The sequence below is a fragment of the Amphiprion ocellaris genome, chromosome 9 (assembly GCF_022539595.1).
Source record: "Amphiprion ocellaris isolate individual 3 ecotype Okinawa chromosome 9, ASM2253959v1, whole genome shotgun sequence".
Lineage (NCBI taxonomy): Eukaryota > Metazoa > Chordata > Actinopteri > Pomacentridae > Amphiprion > Amphiprion ocellaris.
In genome coordinates, this window is record NC_072774.1 from 33,215,254 (window position 1) to 33,232,098 (window position 16,845).

The window sequence follows — 16,845 nt, forward strand, 5'->3', positions numbered from 1 at the left end:
GAACATGATCTACATTAAACTTGCTACAGTCTTAACATTTACCTCAAAGCCCCACGATGCATGAGCCATAGACTGGATGTTCATTGAGTTTTATTTATATAACGCAAATTCACAACATTAGTCATCTCAGTTCACTTCACATAGTAAGGTGAAGACCTTACAATTGTATATTACAGAGACAAACCCAACAAATACAGGCGTTCCCTTTGACCAAGAACTTTAGCAACAGTGAGAAGAAAAAACTCCACTTTACCAGGACGAAACCTCCAGCAGAACCAGGCCCAGGGAGGGCAGCCAGCTGCCTCCACCAGTTAAGGTGAGGCATGATGGTAATATAATGAGACAGCTGCAGCCAAGTGTGACAGATTCTACTGATTTGCATTCAACCCCAACTTGTAGCTTATGGTCAGTATGATGTTATTCCTTTTTGTGGCAAAACGTTTCCAGTATAAAATGCAGGGTGATACCTTTCACATTCTGCCTACTGTATACTGGACTCCGATGAAAGGTCCTAACTGGCACATACACCAAAACAGATTTGCCATGTTTTAGCACACTTCTGCATTTTGTGGCCCATAGAGCATACATGTCAGCAGCCCACTGAAGTCAAATGTACATCCAAACCTTCTTCTTACTGCCTCCCTGTTGTCTCCTACTGTACATGAATAGAATAAAACAATTGTATGCCTCCTTGAGTATGTAACTCCAGGAGGCATGACTGGAGAATGGGTTAAATTCTTATACTGAAGAGTTATTATGCCAGGTATGCAACCCTCTGATTTTTTTTTTTTTAATTAAGAAAAAAAGTCACAGCTTTTTGTCCCAGTGTGTAGTAACTCAGGTCAGCCACTATCTCGAAATCACCAGACAGACCAGCGCTGTTCCTTTAAACACTCCCTGCATCATGATATCAAAGTCAACTACTTTAGCTGCTCTTTTTTACAGGTCAGGTATTGTAAACAAGTACAACCGTTAAATTTACCAAAATGTTGCACAAGAGCGTCCAATGGGGGTGTTGTTAGTGTGACTTCTGGATCTTGGAGAGTAGCAGGTCAGCAAAATGTCAATCAGTTGCCAGTCAGCTGACACACAGCAGACACAGGTTTTATTATTGGAGCAATAATTTTGGAATCAGTAAGAGTAAGCTGAGTTGTGACCAAAAATACTCTGTATTGCTCTGTTCTCATAGCACCATGTGTAGTCAGGAGAGCCATAAGCTCCAGATCGTTTCACTTCTTATTGGTTGCTTGTAATTTTGGGATTGGGAAATTTAAGCTTATTCAACTCTGTAGCTCTGGATTAGACCATCTGTTAAATCCCTCATATGTAACATGGGCTAAATGTAGTAAACACTCTGAGCCGTTTTTAGGGTTTCGATTAACAACAGACCCAGCTCCAAACTGAAATGAAGGCTGATAGTAATGATGGCCTTGTTTGTCCCTCAGCTCCTCTGTGACACCAGGAGCTACTGTGTAATAGGCAGCATACCCAGCACCTGTATAAAGCTCTGCACTGTAATCACAATCAGCCCTTTTCTATTCACGTCAGCTCCCATTCCCCTCAAATCCGCCTTCTTATTAGACAGAGATAGTGGGCTGTGATTTCACTGTTTACTGCCAAACAGCCTGCATTGCAACAGAGTGCAGAGGAGACACAACACTGATAAATAGTCTGCAAGGGATCGTCTATGTGCGTATGTTTGTCTCCACCCCTCCCTACCTTAATGAATATGTAATCACAGAGCAGGGAAGCAGTGCACAAGCTGCCATATTGAAATACATTCTGATGGTATCAGTGTACACGTGTGGGTGTGTGTGTGTGTGTGTGTGTGTGTGTGTGTGTGTGTGTGTGTGGGTGTGGGTGTGGGTGTGTGGGAGGGTGGGTGGGTGTGTGTGTGTGTGTGTGTGTGTGTGTGTGTGTGTGTGTGTGTGTGTGTGTGTGTATTGTCACACAGCAGATAAATGTCCCTTATATGAGTAAATGAAGTATCACAGGAACATGTTACATAAGATCCTGTGTGTGGCAGACTTCTCTGTGTGGGCCTTTTGGGATGTCGAGTTTCTCTGTCTGAGGCTGTAGAAAATGTGTTTTCTGCTAATTCCATTAAGGCCACTACAATAGAATTTAGTGAACACCTTGTTGCTTTAATTCTGAAGATATCTTCAGTAAAATACACTGAAGAAAAGACAACTGCCAGCTTTTTCTAAACTTTCAGAATTGGAATAGCTGAAAATATTCATGCTGTGTTGGCATCATGTGGACAGATCACCAGTTCCTTTCCACATTTTCTTGTACTAACAAGAGTTAATGTGTGGGACTGAAATTAAAAACCCAACAGGAGTACGAGCAACCTGTTAAAGCAATTACGTCTTTGTAGCTTCTCTTACATGATGACTGAGGGTTTCTGAGGTAACTGAGCTGTTACAGGAATTTCCTGTAGTCTGGACCAAAGATAAATATTCGGATGGGTGATAAATTAAAGGAAAGCATTTACCCCTGACCCCTTACTAGTGGGGTGATCCAGTGGCTCTTTCATACTGTGGGTTGGCATTTTGCTGGCAGGGATTGTGTCCCCTTGTCCACTCAGATGGAGTGGTCAATACGATGCTGTTCTGAGTGATAACCTTTGTCCTGTGATCAAACATTTCAGTCCTCCTGGGAATGGTTTCTTCCAGTATGACCATGTCCTCATCCGTAGGGCAGTAGAGGTCTCCAAATGGTTTGATGAGTATGAAGAGGATGTGAATCGTGTGCTAGGGCCTTTGCAGTCACTTGTTTAAACACCTATTTGGACTGACATATTCTCCCCCACTATCATCAAACATCAAAAATGCTCATATATTTTAGAAGGATGGTGTTCCTGATACTTGGAGAATCAATTACAAGCACATTGAAGCTGTTCTGGTGGCCTTGATGTTGTTTTTTTTCTTTTGGGTCAAGTGTCACCCATGATGAGAATAATCTACAACAAATACTATGTCATTGTAAAATGTCATTAACTCTGGCTACTAATTATTTTCTTTCCTGCAGCAATGCATGTTAATTTATGTAAAAAATTATTCATTTGGGGTGCATAGATTTTACATTTCGGAAAAAGAAGGCACTTGGCTTAGGTGTCACAACAGTTTTTAAAAAATCAAATCAGTGCATCCCTAGTTTCAGTTTGCATTTTGCTGTTGTAAAGAGATCCCACAACCACAGGTGGCATAGAAGGGCTGTTTGCAGACTGCGTGACTAGAGCGTAAAGTCATCTTCCATCCATTTTATCTTTAACCAGAAAGTCTCACACTCTTGTGCGCTTATTCACTAAACTCTAATATACCACAAACACGGCAGTTCAAACTTTAATCAGCAGTAAAATGTGATTTTGTGCACTTTTTAATCCTCGTGCTTTTGCATCTTGACTGACAACTGTTGCACAATGATACGTTCAGTATTTACAAAATGCAACATATCACCCTGTTAGCAAAATCTAGTTTTGCACTTTCCAGTGATTCTACTTTTTTATTTTGATGTGATATTTTTAAAGACAGAACATGAATCATGCTTTTATGCTGAAAATGTAATAAAGGTAATAAATGGAAGAGGCTAAAATGCACAGTGACTCACACACATCCACAGTCATGTAACGTCCACCTAGAGCTCAATAACGCAGCACCTGACAGGAAGTTTGGTAAAAATATCAGAAGTAAAGATTAAAAGCTGACATATACACATTAGATGATGTTTGAGATCTCACACCCAGTACAGAAACAGTGACAGCATCAAGCCTGTTAGCTACAGTGAGTCTCAACTGTGGAATTCCTGGGGGCAGTAATTAGTTCACAACACCTTGCAGTTGTCTCTGATGATCTGACCTCACTGTGTGTTCCTTTGTAGGCAATATATAAGATGGTGTCCTCCGTGATGAAGATGCCTGAGGACGAGTCCACACCTGAGAAGAGGACAGAGAAGATCTTCAGGCAGATGGACACCAACAGAGACGGTAGGCTACCTTCATTTAGAATAGTGGGCGTAGTCTCACATGGGTTTGGTGTTTAGTTTATCAGTGAACTGAGCATTATTCATCAGCTGAAGGTTTAAAATTAGGCACACATCGCATTTGGTTGCCAGGGTATTTAGAGAGCATCATCCATGAATAAAGGAGTCATGACTATTGGATGTGTTCCCTTTATATTGCTACTCTTTGTCATGTAAGTTCTTGAATTGATGATAACTTTAACAAGTTTGTCAACCTTGGTGGTGTGACTGCTTAGCCACACTTCTTATGTATGTATATGCAAATAAATATTGTACATACACTTTTTAAAAATTTAAATGCAAAAAACATAGTTCACATGACTGGCACTGGACTGTTGCCAAACAAAACCATATTATTGAAGTTAAATTCTAATTCAAATAAATTGCAATAAATTTACAGACATTTTCATTACATATTTTGCAGACAGTTGTTCAACAGATTTTCAAACACCTTAAATAAATTGAAAGACATAAAATAAGTTTGTCGGGGGAAAAAAAGAATCCTCACCAGAGTTGAGGGAGTTTAGAAGAGCGATTCTCATTTCCATATTGACGTTGATGTGGTAAACGTACAGCCGAGTGCTGGGGTCCTTCCTCTGGCCCCTCATTCTCTGTTCAAATACACATAAAGGTGCTGCACTAAAACACTGTTATTTTATTGAATTTCCTGTATTAATATAATCAAACACCCTCCATAAACTGATAGACCTAAAAGTTCTGTAGTGCAACTGTTGCATTTTACAGATTTATAACTTATAATAATCAAACACTTTCAATAAAATGTTAAGACGTGCTCAAGATTGTTAAATAGCAGTTATTTTGGAGAACAAAGTACATAGCACTATTGATTTCAAAGCACTTTCAATCTATTCAGGTGAAAATTGACAAAATCAACCAAATAAACCACCAAAACTCCGTAAGAGAATTGAAAAATAATACAGGGCCTTTTAAAAAAAAGTAGTTTTATTTTACTGAATTATTTATAGAAGTAAACTTTGAGGGGGACAAAGTGAAAAATCTAAGCTGCCATAGGAGCATGCTGAACTCCAGCAGCATCAGTGTGGTGGTGATACAGGACTCCTCAGACAGTCTGTTATCCACACACAGTTAGACAGTTCAGCTCATGTACCATCCAACAACTCTTGCACTGAAAGATTCATATATATTTAAATACAGATAATTATTGTCATATTATGTGAACTGGTGTCTAATTTAAGAAAGCAAAAAAAGTACTGTATAAATAATATAGTATATTGGAGGACGGGGAGAGAAATAAAAGTACTTTGGTATTATTGCATAATACTTCAAATTACCATTGAGTTCAAATATTGACAATGTCTATAATTTTCTACAAAATTTTAACAAGTACTGATTTTTTTTTGCTATTTTACATAAAATGGCGATTCATCTTATAATGATATACACTACAAGTCAAAAGTTTTTTGACTGACTGACCTTCAGTTCTTAAAGTAATAATGGAATGTCGTTTCTCTTTACTTCGCTGATTGGTTCTTGTCATAATATGGATTCCAACAGTTGTCATATAGGGCTGTCAACTGTGTACCAACCTGACTTCTGAACAACACAACTAATGGTCCCAGCCCCATAAAGGAAGAAATTCCACAAATGAATCCTGACAAAAAACACCTGTGAAGTGAAACCATTTCAGGTTCTACCTCATGAAGCTCACTGAGAGAAGACCAAGAGTGTGCAAAGCAGAAATCAAAGCAAAGGGTGGCTATTTTGAAGAATCTAAAATATAAAACGTGTTCTGACTTATTTCACACTTTTTCGTTTACTACATGATTCCAGATGTGTTCGTTCATAGTTTTGATGCCTTCATTCAGAATCTACAATGTAAATAGTCATGAAAATAAAGAAAAACCATTAAATGAGGAGGTGTGTCCAAACTTTTGACTGTTACTGTATGCATGTGCATATGTATTCCATAGCGGCAGGGTAATTACTGCAACATGTAGATACTTGCATTTACTCAAACACTGTCCCATAATATAATTTTAAGATATTTACATCTTACTTGAGTACTTCTATGTTATGCTACTTTCTACTTCCTCTGTGTTTGAAAGGGAAATATTATACTTTATACTCTACTACAGTTATTTAACTTGAGTACTTCTAAGCTGAATTTTTTTGCAATGGATGATATAACAAGCTTTTAAAATAGACAACATTAATACATTTTAAACCAGTGGCTTCCAACCTATTTGGCGTCTGACGTGTTACAAAAAGCAGTGTGTGTTGGCGTCATTTAACAGTGATTTTTTTTCCTTTCTAAACTTAGTTTCACTGCAATGAATGTTCACATGATCCAATATCTCACCAAAAACCAAGCATTAGAGAAAAAGTCTAAAAACTAATAACGGTATTTTCTTATTTCCTTTCCCCTCAGATTTCTCTGGTGTCCCTGTATATAATATTCCACATAAAGTAGTTCAAACCAGCTCCACCTACAGCACCTCCAACAGTAACATGCTGCTGACACACCAGTACTTCACTATTAATAATCTCATGATGTCATGTATAATCATATATGAGTCAGAGGGAACCAACCAGTACTTTACTTTAATACTTTTGCTATGTTTTGCTGCTAATTCTTCAGAAAACTTTTGCCTGCAAAGCTATTACTAGTAATACAGTATTTCTGATTTACTGTGTTGCTGCTTTCACTCAAATAAAGGGTCTGAATTCTTCTTCAGACACTGTTTTTATCCATTTTTATGCATTTTGACTGGACAAAGATCCAGCTGAGATTAAATTAGTCTCTTCTTTAATGGCTTGTAATCAGTGTGCAGGTGTTACTTCATTCTTAGACTATTTAAACAACTGATTGGTCATCTGATTGCTATTAAGATCATACATGTGGTAGTATCTGCTAATGTCAGTACACTCTAAAGCCAACACAGTCTTATTCTTGTGACCTGACTTGACATGTAAAGCATTTCAAATTTTCTTGTGCTTCTCCAGCAATACACCAAAAGAACTTTAAGACAATCTGATAGAAACTGATTGCATGAAAGGGAGCTCAACAGGCATTTAAAATGCAAATATATTGAACAGCTTGTCACTGCCACCTGGTTCACTGGCTGGCAGCTGTTGTCATTTTACAATCCGGCCTGGTTTTCTATTACAGAGTGCTCCAGCCTGAAGAAGCCACTCACTCACAACACATTTCATACCTGACCTGAAATTTTAGTCTCACAAAACACACTTGAGCTGCACACAATTGGACTATAGATATTCAAGCAGCACCAGCATATGACTCTTCACAAGAGACACGGGGGGAGACGGACGATGAGGAATTAGTGAGCAGGGTGGGTAGGTGGAGTGGGTTGGAAGAGGAGGTGGAGGGAAGACTAACAGGGAGAAAAGTGACAGCAGAACAAAGACGGCAAGATGAAGTGAAAGTGATGACCACAACATGGAAGTGTGCTATCTTTATTGTGGGTCTTCTAATGACAATGACAAGCAGTGCACAGCTACTGGCGAGGCAGCTTGACTCTGTCTGTCACCGGGGTGGTCAGCCAAAAGCAGAATTATCTCAACACTTCCCCCTGATGGTGAAAAGTGTAACATCATTAGTATTTCACTGAATCAGGTTTTGTGGAAAGAAAACTAAAAACAGAAGCGATTCAGCTTGACATTTTTATGACCTGACTACCTCCCCTCACCAGGATTCAGGTGAAATGGTATTCAGGGCTGTTTTCTGTTCACCGGTGAGTTGCACTAACATGGACAGATCCTTCTTACAGCATGAGATAGAATCTAAAAATCAAGACTCTAAAAGTCACATAATTACAGCAGAATGTTTTCACAAGCAAACAGTAGAATGCACCATAATTGAGAGTAATTCCTGCCCCTCTGTGATGTGTGGGAATGCGCTGTGACTCAGTGTTGTTAAAACATTTGGTTGTTAGAGCATTTGACCTTTAATTTAGGTGGTATTCTGATGAAAATGTTACTGTTGTGTTTTCTGTGTTGCACTGAAATGAAACTTACTAAAAGATGGTTTCTCTTCATGTTATGTATGTTTTAGGCAAGCTATCTTTGGAGGAGTTCATCAAAGGAGCGAAGAGCGACCCCTCCATCGTCCGCCTGTTGCAGTGCGACCCCAGCAGTGCTGGACAGTTCTAAACCTGAGGCATCAACAACCTGTAAGACTCCCAGACATCTATACAGCAAAGTGTACTCGGTTCAGAGTCGTGCAGTCCTGACTGAAGGTGTTGGTGCACTGATGTAATGGACGAGGGCTGAGGTTCAGTCTTACAAACGAAGGTGTTTCTCCCACGAATGGTTCTGCCTCCCAGGCAGTGAAGACGCCTGCTGGAGGGAATCTATTCAGAGTCTGTGTGCACCATGCAGGATGTGGGATGGGTCAACCACTGTGTCACTGTCTTTGTGACTATATGTAGTTCATGGACTGATATAAGAGACGTTGTAGGAGGTGGCCTGGTATTTTGGAGCAGGTATTAAAGGTGCTGATGCTCAGAAGAAGCCTCTTCTTTTTAAAACCTCCATGTGTAGGATAGGATCATTTCAGAAGGGAGAGTTTTTGTGAGCAACTTCTTGTAGAATTCAAGCTCTCTACTTTGTTTTTGGTGTTACTGAGCCTGTAAGCACTAGGCTATGACCTTAGAAAGCCAGGAAATGTGGAGTACAGATCTGACCCTGAAAAAGTCACAATTCTAATCAGACATGATGGCAATCTGCTATAATCTGAGTGTTGAAACGTGTTGAAATCAGAGTAAGATCAGAATATGCAAACAGCAGGTCTCTTTGGTGCTCACAGTTATGGTTGATGATGTGGGCTTTATAGGTAGCTCCACATTTCCCCCAACAGTCTTTCCTTCCTGAGCTGCAGTGGAGGACAGTAACACAAAGACGGGATTTTGTTTTGAAAACACTAAGTCTTTGGAAATTATCCACTTGATTGTCCTGCTGAAGCCTCATGTTAGCTCTCTGTGTACATACTGCAGCCACGCCTGACTATTGTTTCAAGGCAGACTTGGAAATTTGTGAACTACCTTTAAACAGAGGTTTGTTTGGACTGTTTTTCTGGTGTTGGCATCCTTAGAGAAGAGTCCACAACACCCAGATATATTCAGTTTACTGCCACAGAGGAGGGAAGCAAACAGAAAATATCAGAAAATGTTACTTTTCTTAAAAAATATTCAAACTGAGTAGCTCTACATACAGCTCTACGTTTTACAAAGAGCCGCTATGTAACACACTCAAGGAAATGGCAGTTGACTGCATTTAAGCCCCAGTATTCCTGAACTCCTGTGGTGTGGATTCTGTTGGTAACACAGATGAAAGCACCACAGGTTCAGATGGTTACTGCACTGCTAGCCACATCCATAAGTAATGAGCACTAACACAGTAAGTGTTTATACAAGGTGCAATCAAAAAGTTCCTTAAATGAGTTTATAAAAACAATATTCATACCTGATTTTAGTTTGGTCGCCTTCCATTTGCCGTTTTGGAAACATATCAAACATCATCTTCAACTCTCACTCTTCCCACTCTGTTAAAACCCTTCAAATTTATTTTCAGTCTGGGAAAGAGGGAGAAGTCAGAGGGAGTCAAATAATGCATGTAGGGCAGGTGAGGAGCGATGATTTTGTTGTCGTGGCTACATACAGCAGAATATGGCACTGACAGTCTCACGCTGGTGGGCAAATTTCGCATGCAAATCCACAGAAATATCTAACAAAACTACAGGTATCCTCTTGGTTTCTCTCCTGACCTGATGCACCTTCTTCAGTCTTGAACACTGCAGCCTCTTTTACTGTAAACTGATGTTTGGTCCCAAAGTCTTATCTCACCTCTGGTCACCAGTGATGATCCAGGACATGAAGATTGGTTTAGTTAGACACACAAAGTGACTACGAAGTGGAGTCTGAACATTAAAAATACACTACCATTCAAAGGTTTGGGGTCACTTAGAAATGTCCTTATTTTTGAAAGAAAAGTAGTTTTTTTATCCAATGAAGATAACATTAAATGAATGATATATCCAGTGTAGACATTGTTAATGTGGTAAATGACTATTGTAGCTGGAAACAGCTGATTTTTAATGGAATATCTCCATAGGGGTACAGAGGAACATTTCCAGCAACCATCACTCCTGTGTTCTAATGCTACATTGTGTTAGCTAATGGTGTTGAAAGGCTAATTGATGATTAGAAAACCCTTGTGCAATTATGTTAGCACATGGATAAAAGTGGGAGTTTTCATGGAAAAAATTAAATTGTCTGGGTGACCCCAAATATTTGAACAGTAGTGTATATATTAAGATTTTTCAAAACTGTGATTTCATGTAGACATTAGATGCCTGGTATTTATATTGTCTATCATGAATGCAAACCATGAAATGCAACATGTGATAATGAAGACCAACATAATAACATTGATGCCACATTGCTAACCGACTGCCTTATTTGTGTCCTTGCAGTGCTTCTTTGGGTGACTCTAAATGCCCTCAACTCTCCACTATGGAGCACACTGATGATGAAGAATGACAAGATGATGACGATGAAGAAGACAGGCCTTCAATATGTACTGAGGACTTTCAAAGATGGACACAGGAGCCACATTCCCCCCTTCTCTCAAGCTGTTTATCTGCACCCCCAAACTCCTACAAAGACTGATCTGTCATCAGGTTGTCAAACCCCACTGATTGTAATTGAGTCCCTCAGTTCTCCTGATGGCGTGTCAGAGTATAAGAAAGGTCTACGGTTGGTTGTATATATGCAGTATAAACTGGAGTCTCTGTATCAGTGTCTTTGCTTGGCTCTCTGTACCTCTGAGGCTGCAGCTGGGGGCCACACAGAGCCTGTATCACTCTAATATGTATAATAGACGAGTGTGTGCATGACACCAGGAGAGGGAAAAAGAGAGGCGTGATGGCGTTGGACGTGCTGTAGATGAGATCATTCCGTCTGCAAACGGGACCTGTGAAGTTTGTCCTTCACTCAGAGCGAGTACTGCTTTCCTCTTTTCTACTGTGAGAATGTGTACGTGTGTTTGTGTATTTTGCAAACTTGATAGACTTTGTTTCATAGACTTTGTGCTGGGACAACAACATCATGTAACATTATGCTACCGTGCATATTCGCCCAAATGCGTAGTTAGGTTTTTTTGTGAAGTCTCACTGATGACGGATGAAAAAGAATCCCTCTATCCATCATCAGTTCCAGTGGTTTCTTTCATATCCCCAGAGAGTGTTACTGCGCTCTAGCTTTAGGTAACAATAGAAAACTAGTCTTTACAAGTATTTCAGTACAGTGTAGATATTTTAAAGTGCATCTAAATTTGTAAAGCGAATCCTCATAGTCCAGAATACTCCGTTGAGAACAAATGTTGTGAAATAATAATTTTGAAAAATGTTTGTTTATTTAAGCTGTTGCGGGATATCGAGCATGCAAACCACTTTCTTTTTGTTGACTTTTACTACGTGAAGGGCAAAGCCGCGTTTCTTCATGTTTCACATTTAGATGTTTTTAAAATGCCGCATGTTGGGTACAGGGGTGCGTAGACTAAAAATAACACGTATGCATGTGCAATAAGCATGTGTGTGTTTTCTTAATGTATGGATATCGAACAGCCGCTCATCCATTTAGCTCTGTGCTCGCTTCTGTATGTTAGTATTGTCAGCGTTAGTACTACCAGTGGTCAGTGTTATTGGATTGGAGTCTGGACTCCCAAAGCTGACACATCTCTTGGTTCACATGAATGATTTGAGCTTTAGGATGACCATCGTGCACATGGAAGAATGCTGGGCAGTCTGAGCTGAGAGCTGTTTTCTGTTGCAAGCTGAGGCCAATAATTAAATCACCATCCAGTTGTATCTCAACATAAACACCCAGAGAGCAGCGGTGAAATAGAATGTACGCTGTTCCAATGAATACATATGAATAACACGCACTCCCTCAAGTGTTTTCTTCCCCTCTAATTTCAAATTGGAGGATTGAATTCATGGTCTTTTCTTCACTCAGCTTCAACAGAAACCTCTTGAAACTCCCCGACTGCCCTCCTCCAGGCCCAAACAAATCCGTTTCAGTTACTGCATCGTGTTCTGATTAGAAAAGCTTTGAATGTTTAACTGAATTACTGCTGGGTTTTTTTTTGTTTGTTTTTTTTTTGTAAAGAAAAAAGAAAAGATGCATCAGCGGATCACAACTACTGCAACGATACTGTCACGATGTGTTGCTTTTATATTTTTTTAATAATTTTTTCTCTTTTTTTTAAAGAAAAGAAAAGGTGTGTCAGGTGTAACACTTCTGTTAAAACACAAAATAGCATCTTGTGGTCAAGTGCCAAATAAAAACAAAAACAGTATTGTATGGATTTATACTGTACAATTGTTATATGTTGAACAAATTGTTTGTAATTGTTGCATTTTGTAGGTTTTGTATGGTATCCTGTATTTAGTGACTGCAGTTTTGGAACACAGGATTCTGTTTTTTGGTCAATTTAAAAGGCAAGAATTAAATTTACAATATATTGTGTGCAAGTGTTTGTGTGATGTCTGGTTAATCGTGTGATATAAGGTCATACTAGCATCTATGTATCTGTTGGCTTTTAAATGTAAAGAAATGCTAAGGTGGTTTTAGGTAGAAACAGTGTTCCTGTTATTAATGTAATACATAAAGTTCTTTAAAAAAAACAAATATAAAGGATTGTCATCAAAATGTGTACATTTATATATACATATTGGACTTTTGTTACTGATGCATTGATATGTAAGTTCTATTTTAACATTGCAACTGACTCGTTTTATTGACTTTCAATTGGCTTAATTTAGAGTATAGTAATGTTTTGTATTTGTGACTCATTACAGCTGAAATATAGACAGTACGTACCTCAGTACTGTACTTAAGTAGTGTACTTCAGCACAGTACTTGAGTATTTTCCTGCACTGGTGCTCTTGTAGTTTTAGCATTGCTAAAATGTGGTCCCTGTCACCACCCAATAACCCCACAGCCGAAACATTAAAAGCACTGACAGGTGAAGTAAATAACAGTGATCATCTTGTAACCCTACAGAACAATGTTCTGACTTGTTAAATTACCAATAATATGTAGACAAATCGCAAACAAAAATATTTACACACTGACTTAAAAAAAAAGGGAAGAAGAAGAACAGGCCCAAATAGTACATAATGTCCACATCAAAAATCAGTATATATATGGGCGGCCCATAAACAGGGGCTATAGTCCCAGACGCAGCGGCCTGGATTTGATTCCCGCTCACGGCCCTTTGCTGCAGGTCTTCCCCCCACCCATTCCTCTCCCTACTGTCATGTCTGCCTCTCTGCTAATCTGTCTAGTAAAGCCAACAGAAGGCTGAAAAATAGCCTTTAAAAAAGTACGGTAAATGAGTATATTTATAAATGGTAGTTTGTTTTTTTTATAATGTGTCATCATAAAATCACACTGTTCTACTATATTTAAAACGGCTAAAAATAAGAAAATTTTACAGATAGTTACCATCATTCCCACCATCTGATGATTTTTTTCTAGCAAACTCGATTTTCACAGGTAATGGCAGTTCCCAATTTCTAAATAGTTGTAAATAATAGTTATACAGTTTTACACAGGTATCATCCTGCTGACCTGTTTGTGTTTATGTGTGGCTGATAAAAGCATAAATGGGAGCTGCTTTAAAGTAATTATGAATATATGACAAGTGCAGCCTGATTTTACTGCGGATGGCACGGTGATACAGTGGTTAGCACTGTCGCCTCACAGCTAGAAGGTCCTCACTTCATGTCCCGGCCTGGGCCTGGGATCTTTGTGCATGGAGTTTGCATGTTCTCCTTATGCTGGCGTGGGTTCTCACTGGGTTCTCCCACAGTCCAAAAACATGCTGAGGTTAACTGGTGATTCTAAATTGTCTGTAGGTGTGAATGTGAATGTGAATGTGATTGTTTATCTCTACATGTAGTCCTGTGATAGACTGACCTGTCCAGGTGTCTCCTGCCTTCACCCTCAGTCAGCTGGGATAGACTCCAGCTCCCCATGACCCTAATGAGGATTAAGCGGTGTGTAGATGATGGATGGATGGAATTCATCCAGTAGTTGTTGAGATATTTCAGTCTGGACAAAGAGGTGGCCTGACCGATCAACATTCTCATCCCTCCAGTTACACCACTACCACAGCTGAAATTACTTCCACTGAACCAAACTGCTGACCACTTTCAACACTTGTAGTGTCAAATGATGACTTTTATCCGTTCAGCTTGCTGAGATGAGATCGCTGTGACCTGTCACACTGAAAGGCAGCCTCAATGTCAAGTACTCTGATCCCTGACTGCAGAATGAAACACAAACAGCTCGCTGGAAAACTTCAGACTGATGTAGCTCAAATTTCTTCAATAATTTGGAAGTGACAGGAGCACAGCTAGAGCAGAGGTCACTCAGTACAGTGCTTATTCTTTGTAAGCACCACTTTCCACTAACCTTAAATCTCCAGCAAAGGTAAACATACCACTGTCTAACAGGGCCATCTTTATGAGGGGTTTAAGCTGTGACTAATAATTACATAAACTACAGCGTTTCATGTATAAAACCAAACAGCTTTCAGTAACAATGACGCTAAAAACTACAACAGTGCCTACCCCAATGCGTTCTCTCTAGCACTTGATCGGCCAATTGCAGGCCACCAGAAATGACTTGTCAGTGCTGTGTCACGTTAGTCGTTACAACTTAATGCACATCTTAATCTTGAACTTGCAAGAGGAAAGTCAAGAAAAAGTAGTTGATCCTATTGGAACAATTTCCATTTATGAAAAAAATGTCTTCAAATAGGGTTCTAGTCACAAGGACATCATGGCAGTCTATATTTTTTCACTTGAATGCAGCTAGAGTCACATTTTCTGACCAGTTAATACAGAAATCTAGCTAACCCTACACAGACTTTTTCCTGCCACTGTAAGATATTTTCCATACAATCATGTGGATAATATCAATTTTTTAAGTATATCAAAAAGTATCAGCCCCTCAGTGACTAAATCTATCAAACTGCATTGCTAATAGGTTACAGGAGGACTGGACAGATCCAGGCTTGATTACTAGCAGCAATGTTCAATCAAAGGAACCACTACTATTTCTACAAGCATGAAGTTGGTTTAAGGGTCTCACTGGTATCACTCGGTTCTACATAAATTTAAAATAAATCCCAGAAAACGAGTTAAAAAAAAAAAACAATGGAAACGCATTAGTCTGGGAAGAGTTACACAACTATTTGTAAGGACTTCACAGATTCACAGTGAGAAACATTATTTACAAATGAAGAAGACCTGGAACAAAAGTGAACCTTCCCAGACTAATGGTTCAAAAGATGAACTGTTTGGAAGACAGGGGTCAACATAGAATTCTGTTGAAAGAACATTATATATACAGTCAAGCATGGAGGTGGCAGTATAATGTTGTTGAGAGGTTTTGCTGCATCATGGCGACCTCATATAAACACGGGAAACATGAAATGTTGAATGTGTTCACAACCCAAATGATGTGGCTGCACTTTAGTCGGCTGCCTAACAGGAGTTAACCACAGTAATGCTGGAGACTGATCTTAACTCTTCTGAAGGACTTGGTTGCAGTTGGTCCTGCTAAAAGTTAGCTTTTTCACAATAGTGATTTTGGTATTGGATAACATTCTTGCTTCAGTAAATAACATTATGATTTAAAGCAGGGGTGTCAAACGTACATTCTGGAAAGTGTAAAAATCACAGACAACATTAACTGTAATTTTTCAATAAAAGTAACAGCCGTTTTAAATTTGTCCTCTGTACTGCCACAACTTTGTTGTGATTTTTACATCTATACTTCACACATTTCCAAGGCAGGGGGACAACTTAACCTTAATAGTGTGTCAGTTCAGGTGGTCAGTACTACTACACAGATGGAGGAATGAATGAAAACTTAAAATCATTTCTAGATCTTGACAAGTAATTTTGATCATAAAGCAAAATACTATATTGTTCACTTCCAGATACCTGTGACTAAATGTTTTGTGCCTTAGCAGATAAACTGTGATCTGTAAGTTGTAATGTGTAAATGATAAACTGAGGCACAATATTGTTGAAATTTCACTTACTTGTCTTAAGAAATTTCAGGTTGTTCATAGAGTTTTGTAAGAAGATAGTTCATTCAATGTGAACATTTTCAGAATGAACAGATTGCACTAAAACAAAGGAAAACATTTGAAATTGTCATTATAGGTTATTGTGCTCTGATTTTACTGGTCACTTGAGATCAAATTGGGCTACATGTGGCCCCTGAACTGAGTTTGACACCCCTGATTTAGAGTGTGTGCTTAATGCAGTTCATTTGTTTTATGTTAGACTTAGCTTGAAGATCTGACGCAGTTTAGTATGATACACTAAACTGTGTCAGAGAAATCAGGAGGACGTTGAATGCTTTTTCACATTCTGAGACATCTTCATCAAACATCTCCAGAATTTTCTACAGCTGTTGCCTCTCAGCTTTTGGCTCTATGAAATTATTTTAGGAGTCGTGACACATAGCGCCTCTAACATTATTTTGCCAGGCTTAAAAAAATAGAAAAGCTATTGTTAAAAAAAAGGGGGCTGGTGTGACCACTTAAGTCCATTTATTTACACTTTACATCATATAAAGAGATACCAACAGTGACAACTGCATTATCATCAAACAGAACGGATAAACAGCAGCCAATGAAAATATTCACAACTTGGTGATTCAAAGTCATTCATAAATGATTTACCAAGTGTTAAAAAAGCTATGAAATAGTTCATAAAGGCTGCTGTACTGTAAAATGGAA

General features: G+C 38.9%; 1 protein-coding gene across 2 annotated transcripts in view; it reads left to right on the forward strand.

Moving 5' to 3' along the window:
- The window catches only part of ncalda (neurocalcin delta a), an 80,063-nt gene extending 67,510 nt beyond the window's left edge, over positions 1 to 12,553 (forward strand). For both annotated transcript variants that reach the window (XM_055013783.1, XM_023271482.3), the window contains 3 exons: positions 3,880 to 3,985; positions 8,075 to 8,192; positions 10,493 to 12,553. In XM_055013783.1, the coding sequence (XP_054869758.1) occupies positions 3,880 to 3,985; positions 8,075 to 8,172 (204 nt within the window). In that variant the 3' untranslated portion in view covers positions 8,173 to 8,192; positions 10,493 to 12,553. The remainder of the gene's footprint in view (positions 1 to 3,879; positions 3,986 to 8,074; positions 8,193 to 10,492) is intronic.
- The last annotated feature ends 4,292 nt before the right edge of the window (positions 12,554 to 16,845 follow it).